This window comes from Danio aesculapii, chromosome 13 (assembly GCF_903798145.1).
Source record: "Danio aesculapii chromosome 13, fDanAes4.1, whole genome shotgun sequence".
Taxonomy (NCBI): Eukaryota; Metazoa; Chordata; class Actinopteri; order Cypriniformes; family Danionidae; genus Danio; species Danio aesculapii.
The window spans coordinates 16,779,761-16,795,677 of NC_079447.1; the positions used below are offsets into that span (position 1 = coordinate 16,779,761).

The 15,917-nt window shown below is 38.3% G+C and overlaps 2 protein-coding genes across 2 annotated transcripts in view; one reads left to right on the forward strand and one right to left on the reverse strand.

The window, feature by feature from the left end:
- The window catches only part of sos2 (son of sevenless homolog 2 (Drosophila)), a 24,915-nt gene extending 20,129 nt beyond the window's left edge, over positions 1-4,786 (forward strand). The window contains exons 20-23 of the mRNA XM_056470362.1: positions 260-515; positions 598-639; positions 1,536-1,639; positions 2,875-4,786. Of these exons, the coding sequence (XP_056326337.1) occupies positions 260-515; positions 598-639; positions 1,536-1,639; positions 2,875-3,423 (951 nt within the window). The 3' untranslated portion in view covers positions 3,424-4,786. The remainder of the gene's footprint in view (positions 1-259; positions 516-597; positions 640-1,535; positions 1,640-2,874) is intronic.
- On the reverse strand, positions 4,777-15,844 carry LOC130239276 (uncharacterized). The gene is made up of 6 exons (XM_056470364.1): positions 15,768-15,844; positions 13,161-13,327; positions 12,855-13,043; positions 9,187-9,838; positions 6,782-6,870; positions 4,777-5,097 (listed from the first exon to the last, which is right to left on the reverse strand). Exons 2-6 carry the CDS (start codon positions 13,232-13,234, stop codon positions 5,010-5,012), a joined length of 1,092 nt encoding a protein of 363 aa, XP_056326339.1. The 5' UTR covers positions 13,235-13,327; positions 15,768-15,844; the 3' UTR covers positions 4,777-5,009.
- Between the last annotated feature and the right edge of the window lie 73 nt (positions 15,845-15,917).

Genomic DNA, 15,917 nt, shown 5'->3' on the forward strand with positions numbered 1-15,917 from the left:
TGTAATACTGCGCTCACAACATTTGTCATTAAAGTAACGCCACAGGTAGTTGGTAGATCTGTGCAAAAGGCCTGCCGCAACAGCTGGAAAAAAATCCTAGAGGAAACACCGACCACCTATTACATAATTTTGTTTTCAACAGAAGAAAGAAACAAATAGTAAAGTTTAGTGATTTAATGGGAGAATTTTCATTTTTCTGTGAACTATCCCTGTAATGTAATATTTTACATTTTGTTACTGAGTGTGTGTTTCTTTGTAGCCCAGAAAGACTACATATTCTCTGAAGTCTCCAGGCGTTCGGCCTGTGCGCCAGGCGGTAGGTGGAGGAGGGACGCTAAAAGGTCACCCAGTGCCATTAGAACGAGAACCACCTCACAAAATCACCTTCAGGAGTATCGCAGAAACTGAACCTGAGACGCCTCCCTCTCTGCCCACCTCTCCAAACACACCCACCCCTCCGCAGTCCGCCAGCTCTGACTTCAACTCTGTATTTGAGCAGGACTTCATGTCCTACGGTGAGGGAACTCTTAGTTCAGTGGGAACGCGGGTCATAAAGATCTGCATGATATAAATGCCATCTTGTATGTTTTTCTGCAGGTAACAACACCATATTCGCCCCAGTTTTGCTGCCGCAGTCCAGTAAGTGTCAAATTGTGTTCATTGGTCCAGATTTACAAAGTAATGCGCAAGTTAAACAACACAGAAACAGCAGCTTATTTCTATAATGACCAATGCAGTGCAAATAATCAGGCGTGAGTAAATTGGTTAATCATGCTTTTTAGGCATTAAATATTGATGCAAACCCTATTTTGATGTCTACTGCAAAGCTTAGTAAATCATTACTTCTTTTCTACCATAGATTTTGCATGTGAGTAAATGCATGCAAATGTCAACCTTGCCATGAAAAAAATTAAGTTTTCGACAAAATAGCAAAACTGTTTTGCGTTTTTTTGTGTAGGCTTGTATTTTACAGTACTTTAAAAATACTCAAAAATGTCTTTGTCAGTGTTTTCAAACTATAATATTTGATTTACCAAAGTCACACAAGTGGCAATTTCACATCCGTCACATCCATAACAAAGCTTTTTCCTCATAAATGCAAAAATGTAAAATCAAATAAAATCTATCATGTTTGTTTTATAGTGAGCCAACCTTTATCCTTTTGATTAGCATAGTTTCTTTTGGGTTTTGCAGTTTAATTCACAGAATTTCTACAAAGTATGTTGTGTACTTTAAACTTGCAGACTTTTTTTTTGCCACATCCACAACGCATGTTTATTTTCCTCATTTAAAATATAAAAAAATATTTACAGATTGAAATTTTCTGCTCCCACAACTCTGTGGTTAGTTGTTTTGAAAAATATAGAGATGTCTCAATATAATGTTACATACACTTTATCTCTCAATTTATGTTTTGAGATTTTACTGCAACTGTCAAATCTGTAATGCTGGAATTGCTCATGTACATTTTTGCAAAATTTGTAAATCTGGCCAGACTATAAAACTATTGTTTTTTTTTTTCTTTTCTTTGACAGAGTTCCAGTCTGTGTCATGTGGTAGTTTACACCAGTTGATGAGTGATGAGCCACTCAAGCCCCCTCCATTACCTCCTCGCAGGAAAGATACCTCTTCAGATAAGGTAACTTGCATACTATGTTAAGGAAACGACTTGGGAAAAACTTTTTTATTTTGAGTAAAGCCTTTTAAATTGTGCTGTATGAACAATTTACAATGCTTGATGTTATATGAACATCAAGCCTAAACAAATATAAAGTGCAACCAAATGTCTGTGTGCATTAGTGCAACTGATCAGGGATGTGATTTCCATGTTTTCCGAGCTCAATGGGGCGATTCCTGTAATTTTATTTTATTTTTATTTTTTTGGGTGGGGGGTCTCAGTGAGGATCATTGTCATAAATTAGTAGTTAGTATAAAAGTTAGTTTAGATTTTACAAATGTATAAAATTATGTTTTATAATTAATTAAAACTATTAAAAAGCAGAGACTAAGTCAGCACAATAGCTTAGTGGTTGGCCTTCGACATATGGTGCAGTAGCGCGTCGAGGCGTCCCAAGTTCGAGTACCGGCTCAAGGACATTTCTCTACCCTACCCCCCTCTCTCCAACTTCGCTTCCTGTCTAAATACTGTCCTATCAAATGAAGGCAAAAAGGCCAAAAATAAATCTTTTAAAAAACATAATAAATGCAGAGACTAAGCTTAAGGAAAGGAAAAGTAAAAGTTATAAACTCTTTAGATATGTATGATATGTTCAAGTATATTAGGCTACTCAATTCAACTGGACTTAATATTTTAGTTGACTGACTCGTGGTTTATTCATCACATGGAAGAAAGAGTCTACTAAATTACAGGAAAAATGATATTCTGTGGAAACAAGAAAACTAATCGAGTAAGTGGCGTTATCTAGTGGTGGTGCATGAATATGTCCCGACATTGAGGTACAAAGTATAAACCTAATAAATATTACTTAGATGACTATTAAATTGCTAAACATGTAACTGATAAAACAAAAAAAAAAAACTTAAATTCTGTGGCCTATATCAAATATAAATCTAAATACATATATATTTTATTTTATTTTTGAAGAGGGAGGGGGGAGTTCTCGTCTTCTTTTGTTTTCCTTGGCTGATCACATGCCTAATTAATGTTGCGAGCACAACATAAACATATAGGTTGCATTAGAAAACAAGCTACAGCAAGTTTTAAAAAGCAACCTATACTAAAAAATATGATAACCTCATTAAGCATGATATATTTACAGATTTTGTAATGTCAAATTTGAATATATTTTAAAACAGTGTCCATAGTATCATGTTGTGCTGTTATTGACACAAGTGCAACTTTCCTGTGTGAAGAATTCCAGGTCTGACAGTCCTCCTGCCATTCCACCACGATTGCCTCCTCCTCCCCGCCTGCAGCCGCGTGTCCCAGTGATCAACGGACCAACGGATGGGCCCTTGCCGAGCCCCCCACCACCTCTACCCCGCGACCCCCTTCCGGACACTCCTCCACCAGTGCCCCAGAGACCACCCGAGATCTTCATTAACTACCCAGTGAACATGCAGCCGTCTCCAGGGGGCCGTTTCCACTGGGACTTCACCACCTCTCCTAGCACTCCTAATACCCCGCCTGGCACCCCCTCTCCCCGTGCTGTCCTCCCTGGCACCCCTTCTCCACGTGTGCCCCGGCGCCCCTGCACACCCAGCGTCAGTCAACCCATACTGGTTCACCTTCCTCCACCGACTCCAGCACCTCCCATCCCGCCTCGGCACAACTCCACCTCTGCCCTGCCAAAACTGCCACCCAAGACTTACAAAAGAGAACTGTCTCAATCTTCACACACTCTCTCTCAGCCTTCCCTACACACACTCTCCCTAGTCGACAACAGGGACAGCAATGAATAAAGGGGTGACCCTAAAATAGTCATTTGTGTTTTAACAATGTTTAACCTGAAAGCAGACAATCTGATGCTAGTAGAAACCTGAAGACGGTCATTGCTCTCGAGGAATGTGATTATCACTCATTTTTCACTTCCATCACGTTCAGCATGCAAGGTCATGTGCTCGTCGACGGCACATTCGCTGATGGAAAGCTGCTTCGAGGCCTTTCACCACCGTCAGACTCGGCTGTGGATGTTTATTTGGTTGCAGGTCAAAGGTTCATCCCTGGTTCAACCCGAACGCCCTCAGCACGCCTCTGTTCAGTTGCCTTTAACTCACAGCCGTGACCTTGACCAGAGATTGTACCCTTCAGGTGAACTCTGAACTCTTTGGTGAGAGCTTTGTTCCTCACACTATTTAAAGCCAATATGATGTCTTAAGCCCTCCCCCTTCAAAGCCGTACTCCTCTATTTGTCGATTCATCATAAGCCCCGTCCCTCCGCCAGTACTTATGACCCGTGATTTACGCTCCAGACTCTTAATGTGCCTTCAATATCAGTACTGAACAAAATTGAAGTGTCTGAAAACATTCGCCTTGACCATGCTTAGAACAAATGTCTAGACAGCACCTCTGTTAGTCTGTTTGTGTGTTTCAAGTATTCTGTACAGAGTGACATATCTGCCCTCACTTCTCACCTCGGCCCAGTGGCTGATGTATCTACTGACAATCTCAGTCTGAGACCCACCGGATTCACACACAGTTGTAGAGTGTTTGGTGTGGACCAGTGTCAATTTTGTGTGTCTTAATAGTGTGCGGTGAGCCTTTTTTTGCACTTTAGGGCAGTACTGTTACAGAGAAGCAGAGGACTCAAACTCACAATCCTGTTACCTTATGACCCCTGTCCTGCTGACCCCCCTGTCCTCTGGGCTGGTCAGGACAACCGTCGGGTTTGTGTCCCCAAACTCATGATCTTTGGGGCGCTGTGCTGCAGTCAGAATGTTCTATTGTAAATCACGCCTCCTGCTCTCATTCAGGTCCTCTCCATCAACCAAACCAGGTCCATATAGGAAGAGCTTTGCCACCAGAGCAACTCCTATCCAATCGACCACGGAAACACTCTCCGGGGCGATCAGCCATAGAGGAACTGCAGTGTTTTGTAGTGATGTCACATCCTGTATGTGTAGACTCATCCTGGCCACTCCCACTCAGCTGATTGGTCAGTTGGTTTGAAGTATTAGTAATTCCCAAAAAACTCACTGTTTGTTTATGTATGTATGTGTGTGTGTGTGTGCGTGTGAATGTGTGTGTGCGCATTCAAGGCCTGTAACTGCTTTTGTACCATGTTCTCCATGAGACTCATTAATAAACACGCAGTCTTATTTTCTACTGAACGTTTTTATTTTTCTGGCTTTACGTGCATCCTGTTACATCAGCATTTCTCAGACCAATCAAATCCTGCTTGAGGACTTTTGTGGCGTTTAGGTGTGCTGGTGCGGTAAGTGAAGAAATGTTTCATAATCTCAATCTGCAGTTGTTTTATTGGCTAAAGTAGAGAAGCTTGCACCAGTGCATACTCATGAATGTTGATTGTCTTCTGTTTAGGAGTGTGTCAGACTGTACTGCAGGGTCCTTCACTGTCCTCGCTGTCGTGCCATATTGCTTCAGCCCGCTGGACTCCAGTACCTCTATAAGCAGATCTAAAACAACATATACAGTACATGTGTTACAACTTAAATGGCATCATGGAGTTTTACATTTGGTGCAGATCTTTATTGGAACTGTTTGGAGGAGCAGGCCACCAATGATTTCAGCTCTGCATACCTCAGAGTTGAATTTGCAGGCTCAGAGGTGAGTGATGTTCAGAACTTCACCACCAAACTAAATTGAAAGTGCTTGCTTACTAAGAGTTACTTTAAAAGCCACTTTGAAATGTATGTGCATGATTCAGGGATTCTTTGTCGTTAGTTTTGCAGATTACTGTCTTAATCTTCCAGTGTTAGCTTTTATTGCTTTTCAAATGAGATACAAGGGTGGAACTTGATTTTGTCCATTGGGAATCGATTGCATCCTTGTGGCTTTGCTGATTGCTATAATTTTGTGTGAGTGACCGATTGCTGGAGGGCGTTGCCAGAAAATAATGATGTGCACCGATAAACCAAGCACTGCAATATTACATTAAATAGGACCTGTTAACATTGATTTCATGGTGGATAAAAAGTCATTTATACACATTAGCTGGCCACTTTATAAGCTAGTATATTGCCAATACAATGTTGGATCCTTATTGTCTTCAGAATACCTTAAGATGCTGGAAACATTCCTCTGAGATTTTGGTGCATATTGATATGAAAGTGTCAGTTTCTGCAGATTTATTTGTGTGTTTGATCGGGATCTGGTGACTTTGTGGAGGCCATTTGAGGCTAGTGAATTTACTTTTATGTTCAAGAATCCAGTTTAAGCTGATTTGTGCTTTGTGACATGGTGCATTGAGGTTTAGTTGTCTAAAATGCCAAAAGGATGGCAAGGAAATATCCCTAACATCCTTACACAATCATCATCCACCTGAACCACTGATACAAGGTAGAAAGAATCCATGCTTTCATGTGTTTTATGCCAAATTCTGACCAGACCATCTGAATATTGCAGTAGAAACCAAGACTCATCAGACCAAAAACCTTTCTAGTCTTCAATTATCCAAATTTATGAGTCTCTTTGAACTGTAGTCTCACTGTGGCTTTTTGGAGTGAAACCAATCATTGTCACCCTAATTTTGACGTGTCCTTCCAAGCCAAAGTGCTCAAAACTGGCCACTTTGAAGGGCCCTTAGGATTGATGGATTTCGGGTACAACTTATGGACCCCAATGATCCTTTGCGAAGTCAAGTTGTTTGGTGTTGCAAGAACCTTTCTATTTGTAAGAGCTCATCCCTGTGCCCTAATTCATTCAAAGCTATCAGCTCCAAAGGTAAACCCTTCAAAGGGTTTAGGGCACAGGAATGAGCCTTTCTGAATGAAACACAGTGTCTCCTGTCTCTCAGTCTCCTGTTCTGCAGACCTCGACTGCAGGTCAACAAGTGCTTATTTGGGTTAGTGTCTATCAGCCCCTTTCTGGATATTTTTTCAGACCATTCCCTGCAAACACTAGAGATGGTTGCTTGTGAAGAATCGCCATAGATCAGCAGTTTCTGAAAACCTCAGACCAGCCCGCCTGGCACCAACAACCACACCACATTCATAGTCACATTCATTAGTTTAAACTTCAGTAGATGGTCTTGACCACATCTACATGTCTAAATGCATTGAGTTGCTGCATGTGTTTGGCTTATTAGACATACACATATACTTCAAGTCATCCAGGTATTCTAAAACAAAGACCTCTTACCGTGATTGGTCATTCTCTTGCGGCTGATTAATGATCTGATTGGTTGAGCTGAAGGACACTGAGCTCTCTTTCGCAGGAGTTGCATCACTCTGAAACAGAAAAAAAAGAGTGCTTTTGTTAGCAATGGTTTAGTAGAATTTGCCTTTTATTGTTAAAGGGATAGATCATCCTTTTCTGCGAAACCTGTTTGAGTTTCTTTCATCGGTCAGACACAAAAGATATTTTAAAAAATTCTGATGCTAGCATCCATTAGCTGCATTTCTACTGTCGGGCCAATAGCTCGCAGCGCAGCATGCAAACCCCACCCCCAGAACACCCCCGAATCAAACGTCATACAACCCGCCCAGTTCAGCGGGGAAAAAAACTCAAATCAAAATCCGGCAGATCAAGTACACCCTCATTATCATCACGAGACTATTAAAATGGAGACAAATGAAACCAGCGGATTACACATTACTGTACAGCATTATATGTCTATATGCATAGGCCTTTGTATTTTCATTCATTTTATTCCTTTATTCGCCGACCGACTGCTGGTGTCGTAAATAGAGTGGTTTCGCCACTAACGTTATTTGTATTATTAATTTGTATTATCTCCAAAATAAAGAGAAAAACCCAGCCGCTTGCGGCATTGATGGAGCTGTGAAGCGAGAGCACTTCCACCCGGTCTCTCACACAAATATACATCCATCGAAACGCACACGCTTCATGCACAAACACACCTTTTTATGTGACGACAACTCTACAACTAAAACTTACAGGCTGCCGTTTCTTTAATGTGGTGTAAAGATTGTTATGCGTTTTGAATATGCGTATAATATGCGTGTTTCAAAATGCATATTGAAACAATAGGGACGTAGCAAAGGAATATCACTTATTAAATTAAAACTACTTTATTATTTTATGCAACACACTTACATTTAAAAGGGAAACATAAGGCTGATTTTAAGCAAAAGACTTCTTGCCTATAATGTGTTTTATAGAATATCTTAAACTGACCAGTAGCTATGTTTTTTCTTTCTCTTCTATTTATTTTTTAAAGCATGTAACCTACTCATGTGCGAAAAAAACTAGTGTAATGGCGGCACACTATCTTTACCAGACTCAGGCAAACTACGCCTTTGTTTTAACACCACCCCGAAGCCCCAGCTGGCTCACTTTGGCCCAAGGTGTTCAGCAGGCCGAAAAAGGCCGGCCACTGAGGAAGCCTCACTTTGGCCTAATCAGGCCCCGGAAGTGACAGTGGAAACGCGACTGGCCCTGGCTTGCTCGCTTTAGGCGCGAGAGAGGAAACGCGGCTAGTGACTTCCATAGCAATTTTTTCCCTACTATGAAAGTTATTGGATACCAGCTTTTTCAAAATATGTTCTTTTGTGTTGCAAACACATTGTGCCGAGTTCAGACTGCATGATTTTTAAAGTAGTTGTGTGTCAGATGTTTTCACACTGCATGACTATCTGGGCTAGCGTTTTGTCGCTGCTTTGTTTGCATTGCAAGATGGATCGGCGACAGGGGGTTTCACACTGCATGACTTTACAATAGGAAGAATCACCAACAACTTTGTCCAAACTATGTCTCACAACCAAAAATACGTAGTATATCTTTTGTTATTAACTACATAATGAGAAAGATGCCTGTAGTGTGCTTTTTCTTTTTTGATACGGTTGTGATGTTGCTCAGATGACACATCAAACAGACATGGGTGCTCCTGCCAAATTCACATACATTTTTCCTCCATTTCTTGGGTGCAAATAAAATGAGCGCTTTTCTGCCTCAACATCCCTCTGGCCTGCAGATACCCATACTAGTGGATGCTGCTCTCTCATTGGCTGTAGGTAATCGCCGATGTTATTTTCAATCAGAACACATTTCACACAGCATGATTTGAATCGCCAACAGCTCCAGATATGTAGCATGCCAAATATCTCACAGGCATCGGCGACTCATCTGCGATTCTCTCAGATCACGTCTTTGATAGTTCACACTGTGTGATTGTTACTCGCGTGAACGACCATCAATTTGCCTGTGATTTCAGACATTTGTCAGCGATTTCTCTCAACCTGTCAGCGAGTCAAAATCAGGGCTAAAATCATGCAGTCTGAACTCGGCATTAGGGAGAGTAAATGATGAGGTAATTTTCATTTTTGGATAAACTATCCCTATAATGGATCATATAAAAACACATCTTCTCATGTAAAACTAGCCACATACCGTAGCTTTCAGATCTCAGGACTTGACAGGAGTCAAATCAAAAATCTTGAATCAGGACACCCATAATTCCAAGAGTTAATAAGATGCAGAAATTTGAAATTAATTTATGTTTTTTTTATGTTTGACCAACATAAATGAACAGAGCAGTATTAAATGTAAAGCATGCAGCATTTGTTGTGCTCATTTTCTCAAACCTGTGAGTAATTTGGGTCCCAAATTGGCCGGAAGGCAGTGGCGGGGATGCGGTGTGGTTTTGGTCCACGTGTCTTCCCCTGCACCCCAATGCGAACCTCCGCAGGAATGGGAGCTCGTCTGGGAATCTGCCATGGCATCCATAATCCTCCACTGGCTTGCACGCCTGAAGTGTTGTGAGTGTAAGATGGTTTGAGGAGAACCGGGACCTGGCTGTCCTCTTCATCATCCTCCTCGTCCTCATGTACTACTGCTCCCCTGAGCCGACTGAGAGTTTCATCAGGACTGCAGGTCGTCACAGAGGAGAAGTCAAACACTGACGCATCGGCCACGTCACAGTCTGTGTCTCCGTCCTCGAGCCGGTGGGGTGGAGGATACAGGTCAGAGGTGTAAACGCGTCCATCAAGCCCCGGAGAGCCACACACACGAACGGCCAGACCGGCAGAGGAGCTCTGGTTTTTGGCCGCAGTGGAAAGGTTTCCCCCAATGCCAGCAGGAAGGCCAGGATTCAGGAAGTGTGCGGTCTCTCTGGGATGACGGGCGAAGGGGACGCAGATGGGGCCCAAGTGACTCTGGCCTGCACTGCCATTCCAGATGTACTCTGAACTCCAGCCAGCAGGGGGAAGCTCACACACATGCTGCTCACGGCCATTTCTGAGGGAACACGGTCAATGTTTGGTGTAGATGGAGAGTAAGTCACTTTTGATTTTCATTCAAGAATGCACTGTTTAGTATACAGTTGATGACGATGATTAGCCCTCCTGTGAAATTGTAATTATTTTTCAAGTGTTTCCCAAGTTGTTTTAACTTATTCTTAAACACAATGGTTTAAATATTGCTAATAGTTAATAATATTGACCTCAGCCATTTTTTAAACATTTTATTATACACTACCGGTCAAAAGTTTGGGGTCAGTAGGATTTTTAAATGTTTTTTCATCCTGCTCACCAAGGCTGCATTTATTTAATCAATAATACAGAACAAATAGTAAAATTGTGAAATGTTATTGCACTATAAAATAACTGATCCAAAGTAGTTTATCATTTCATTTAATCATTTATTCCAGTGATTTTAATGATGATTTTTTGCTTCATTACTCCAGTCTTCAGAGTCAGATGATCCTTCAGAAATAACTCTAATAATAATTATTATTATTATTATTATTATTATTATTATTATTAATGGTAATAGTAATAAAAGCAATAATGACTGGAGTAATAATTTCATTTGAAACTACATTACAATAAGTAATAAATATATATTTAATAGATACATATTTAACAATATTTTTTACATTTAATAAATGCCGCCCTGATGAACAGAATAATTTTCTTAAAAAAAAAAACATTAAAATAAATCTGACCCCAAACTAACTTTTTAATAGTGAAAGAAACCAAACTTTTTAGTGTGAATATATGTATATATAATATACTGTTGAAGTCAGAATTATTAGCCCCCCCTTTGATTTCATTTTTTTTTAATATTTCCCAAATGATTTTTAACAGAGCAAGGAAATTTTCACAGTATGTCTGATAATATTTTTTCTTCTGGAGAAAATTTTATTTGTCTTGTTTCAGCTAGAACAAAAGTAGTTTTTTTTTAAAGCCATTTTAAGTTCAAAATTATTAGCCCCTTTAAGCTATATATTTTTTATATATTATATTCTACAGAACAAACCATCATTATACAATAATTTGCCTAATTACCCTAACCTGCTTAGTTAACCTAATTAACCTAGATAAGCCTTTAAATGTCACTTTAAGCTGTATAGAAGTGTCTTGAAAAATATTTTTTACTGTCATCATGGCAAAGATAAAAAAAGTCAGTTATTAGAAATGAGTTATTAAAACTATTATGTTAAGAAATGTGTTGAAAAATTTCTCCGTTAAACAGAAATTGGGGAAAAAATAAACAGGGGGGTTAGTAATTCTGACTTCAACTGTATATATGTGTGTGTGTGTGTATGTGTGTACTTATATAAGTCTTACACAAGTCATATAAGTCAAGACTTATATTATTAAAAAAATAGGAAATAGTGTGAAAATGTTTCCTCTATCACTTGGGAAATATTTGTAAAAAAAATAAACGAATTAATTTTGTCTTCAACTGTAGGTAAACACACATTTGAATAAAAGTTAGTTCAACACTGGAAAGAAAGTTAATTTCAACTCCTATTGCTGGTGAATTTCATAAATTATTACATGAAGTAAAAGATAAAGGAACATTTACTTTGTAATATGTACTGAAATGACACTGAATTTATTTGCAACTTTTTGATCTAGTTATTTAATCAGTGTATATTTTAATTGTACTATTTATGTGAAAGACGTCAGGCATTTTTAATGTTAACAATAAATCATTTCTTTATTATTATTATTTTTTTCATTTTTGAAGACAAGTTGAGTTAGTTACCCATGTATGTCTTTTTTATTTTTAACCTAAGATTTAATTAAATTCCAATACTGGACTACATTTCACATACTACAGTGCTTTCCACAGGTTTGAAATATACTTGCGGTGCCGGATTAAAACACACCATTTACCCACATCGCATAAATATAACTTTATGCAACAAACAAAACATAATTTAATTTTAAGCAATACTTTTATTTATTATGACACTGTTATACACTGATACTTTTCAATGGGTTAAAGTTTAAAAAAAGTGAAATAAAAAAGAAATCCACTATTTCTCTTTCTTTGATGCTATTCAGGAGACATGTGCACCTACTGACAGGTCAAACCTGCTTCTCTCTCTTTAAAGTTCAAAGCAAACTTGAATGCCAAAGCATTTTAGATGTGTATAAAATAGCCCATTTAATATAACCTAATGACATAAATTAATAAAATAATCAGCAAATGAAAAATAAATGAAAAAGGAATAAAAACAGACAGCATCTCTAAAATTATAATTACAAGATTAAAACGTGTAGATGATTTAAATAAGGCAAATGCTTGATTAACCATTACTAATTGTGTACATTTATATTGCAGCCAGTTTAGACCAATCATTTCGTCCTCTCCTAATATATAGTAACGTTTTTCTAAGTCATTTAGATTCAAGAATGAATTATTTAATGCTTCTCTCACTCTTTGCGCACGATGTCAGCCACTAAGCCAAGCAAAAGTAGGCTTAAATAAAAGGTTAATGCAAAAACGCATGCGATTAATGAACAATGCAGCCTGCCCAAGTAAAGTCTATGTGTGGGAATCACTGTACAATTTGAGTCAGGCTTAGAGACCCAATTCCATACTATTTTTTTTTTTTTTTTTTTTTTTTTTTTTTTTTTGTCTTTTCAGTATTGTCTAAAAATCTTTAGAATAATGACAAGTCACAATAGAGAAGGACATATCTTTCATTGTTTAATATTTAAATAACTGCCATTTATGTTTTTGTCATCATTTTACTACACAGCATATTGAAATAATTGAAATATAATCTACAGGTATAATCATATAGTCTACAGGCTCAAACATTTGACATGTCTTGCAATCAGATATAAACAGCGTTCAGATCATTCTTGATCTGATTTTCTTTTCCAAATTAAAAATGAACATAACAGTTTTTATTCCAATTGAGTTATTAGTCAAATTTAAGTAAATTGTCATTATTTTCCCAAAATAAATATGACATGTATCCCCTCTAATTTCCAATAATGCTCTGGAGTACCTCAAAATGCCACTAGGCCGAGATAATGTCTGTGAGATGCCAACACGACAGCATTTCCTCTGGTGTCCAGTGCTGTCCATGCCTGCACCCGCTGAGACACTGGCCGTATCCGCATTAGTGTTGGCACAGTACTTTGTGAAGGCGGAAGGGCCGCAGTCGGGGCTCTCGACACAACACCTGCTTCTCAAACTGCAGACATACTAAAATTAGCATCAACCACCTGCCACAAAAGCCACTTTCATCCAGTTATACACAAGAGCTTTTCAAAAATCTCACATTTACTGACAGACAAACAAGCTAACTGACCCTTGCTCGGGCCCCGCCCCCTCTGAGCTTGACCCCGCCTCCTCAGTGCTTGGCCCCGCCTTCTCCAAGGTCATGTGACAGCTTGTGCAGAGATGCCACAGCACCCGCTCGCTCTCCTGTAGTGAACACCAGTCTGCATGGCCGGCGCCAGAGCTGCGTAACAGAGCCTGGTGGAGGAGAGATGCGCTTTCTTTTGTACCAATGACGATTACATTGAAAAAGTAAACAGACGAAGGTGATACTTTAACCGCTCCAATGTGGCAATGATTTATTGGGATTTCTCAGACAGTAGTGCAGTAGTGTGGAAAGCAGACCTGAAGTGGCATGAGTTCAGCAATGCAGTAATGCCATCTGGACCCTGCTCTACTGTGCTGGAGCTTTCGCTGCCAACTGGTGCTTTACAGCACTATTGTCACATCTAACATCTACATTTTTGTTCAGAATCTTGACTATATATTTCTGAATTTAAAACAATATAGCAGGGCTTGCAAAACTGCTAGCCCAATGTCCCATGGCTATTATGCTTTCCAGTTGTGCTACCACTAATTAATCCACCCTGCCTGTCGGGCTATCTTGGTGGACGGGAAAATATAGCCATATTTCGATATTTCAATATTTCAATTCTTTTGCATTCTCTCACAAAGTGAGTAATTATGTTGCATGTAATTTTATGCATCGAGGAACCACTATCAATATATGCTTGAATTTGCATTTGCACTAACCGGTGTTGTCAAAAGAAACGGTACTTTGGTACCAAGTTGTTAAAAAATAAACCAATAATTAAAGGCAGGCTCTTTCAGGTTTTGACATAAATTTTTTCAGGGCCAATAATAAAAATTATTAAAATAATTGAAAAAAAAGGGTTATTTAAAAAAAATTATATATGCAGCCTATATCAAATGCCATTATTTATATAATTATTTATATATATATATATATATATATATATATATATATATATATATATATATATATATATATATATATATATATATATATAAAATTGGCAGCATGGTGGCGCAGTGGGTAGCACAGCCACCTCAAAGCAAGAAGATTGCTGTTTCGAGCCTCGGCTGCATCAGTTAGCATTTTTTGTCTGACCAGAAAAGATCAGATTCCATGCGGTTTGGGCTGTTCACACTGTCATCACCTGAGTCACATGAGGGGGAAAAATCAGATTCTGGCCAAATTTGCTTGCAGTGAAATGTAGCCTTTGTGGAGTTTGCATGTGTTGACGTGGGTTTCCTCCGGGTGCTCCGGTTTCCCCTACAAGTCCAAAGATATGGTATAGGTGAATTGGGTTGGCTAAATTGTCCATCGTGTATGTGTGTGAATGAGTGTATATGGATGTTTCCCAGTACTGGGTTGCAGCTGGAAGGGCATCCGCTGCGTAAAACATATGCTGGATAAGTTGGTGGTTCATTTCGCTGTGGCGACCCCGGATTAACAAAGGGACTAAGCCGAAAAGAAAATGAATAAATGAATATATATCTTTTTTTATTTTTAGTAAGTGTATGCATTTTTTCTAAGTTAGTAAATAATGTCTTTTCTATTTTTATTCACTTGAATTTATTTTGGGCTAACAAAAACTGAAGTGTGCAAAAGGCTACCAAGGATTTTTTAATGTCAGTTATTTTAAGTGCGGTCTTACTGCAAAATTCTTCTAGTGCACTGAAATGTTTGTGTATCGATGCTCACGATAAGCCCTAAACGGAAGTTCAGAAGCACGAAACATGAATCACGTGAACCAAAACATCAAACATAACAACAAACAAGAGACGTTTTTCTAATAAGAATTCTAACATTCTAGCATTTTTAACATGAGCGAAAAAAGGTAGACGGGTCAGGAACAGTCAAGCCAACATTTATATAATTGTTTAGTGGTTGAAATGTTATCAATCAAATTAGTTACAGTATCTGCAGTGTACTTTTCAAATTTTAGTAATGTAAATATGAAAAATTTATTTAAATATATACTAACCATGGTTACTTTGTGGTTTAACTACAAAAAAACATGGTGATTTTATTTTTATTAAAACCATGGGTAAATTTCCAGGTAATGTTACACTGGGTTAAATGCACCTTCTTTTGACTGTCTGTTAAGCTGTCTGCATGTATTTAATATTTTAAAATGCATTTTAATTGACATTTGATAAATGTATTTATTTATTATTATAAAAATATGCTTCTATTAATAAAAAATAAATAAATAAATTTATTAAATGTCACTTAAATTGCATATTAAAATATTAAATACATGCAGACAGCTTAACAGACAGTCAAAAGGTGTTTTGAAAAATATTGGAAACCGGTAAACATTGTATTTCATAAAGGGGGAAAAAGCAATTAGTGGTGGCTTTCAACAGAATAAAGAACTCTTAACGGTTTGTAACTACGTGAGGGCGAGTAGAAGTAAAGTAAGACTGAATAGTTATTTTTGGTAAACTAGCCCTTTAAACAGCCCAACTGTTTCTAACATAAATGTTTCTTGAGCACCCATCAGCATATCAGAATTATTTCTGAAGACTGAGACTGAATTAATGGAAACAAAATAAAATTAATAATTTTTTTGTCATGATTTTGTTCATTTGCAAGCATGTGGATCACCTGTATGATGTTCAGATATGTGTGGATGCGGGTAATGGGAGTAAACAGTAACGAAAGCAACCTGCAGCTTTCTTTCTCCTCCTATCAGAAAAAACAAAAATACATGCATAAAACAATATTATGCAGAAGTAAAAAGGAACTTGTACATTG

Coding starts and splice junctions, on each gene's coding strand:
- LOC130239276 (XM_056470364.1), bottom strand. CDS start 13,234: ATGACCTTGGAGAAGGCGGGGCCAAGCACTGAGGAGGCGGGGTCAAGC. Junction 6,871..9,186: donor GGGACCCAAATTACTCACAG/GTTTGAGAAAAT, acceptor TTTCTGTTTCAG/AGTGATGCAACTCCTGCGAA. Junction 5,098..6,781: donor CAAGAGAATGACCAATCACG/GTAAGAGGTCTT, acceptor ATGTTGTTTTAG/ATCTGCTTATAGAGGTACTG.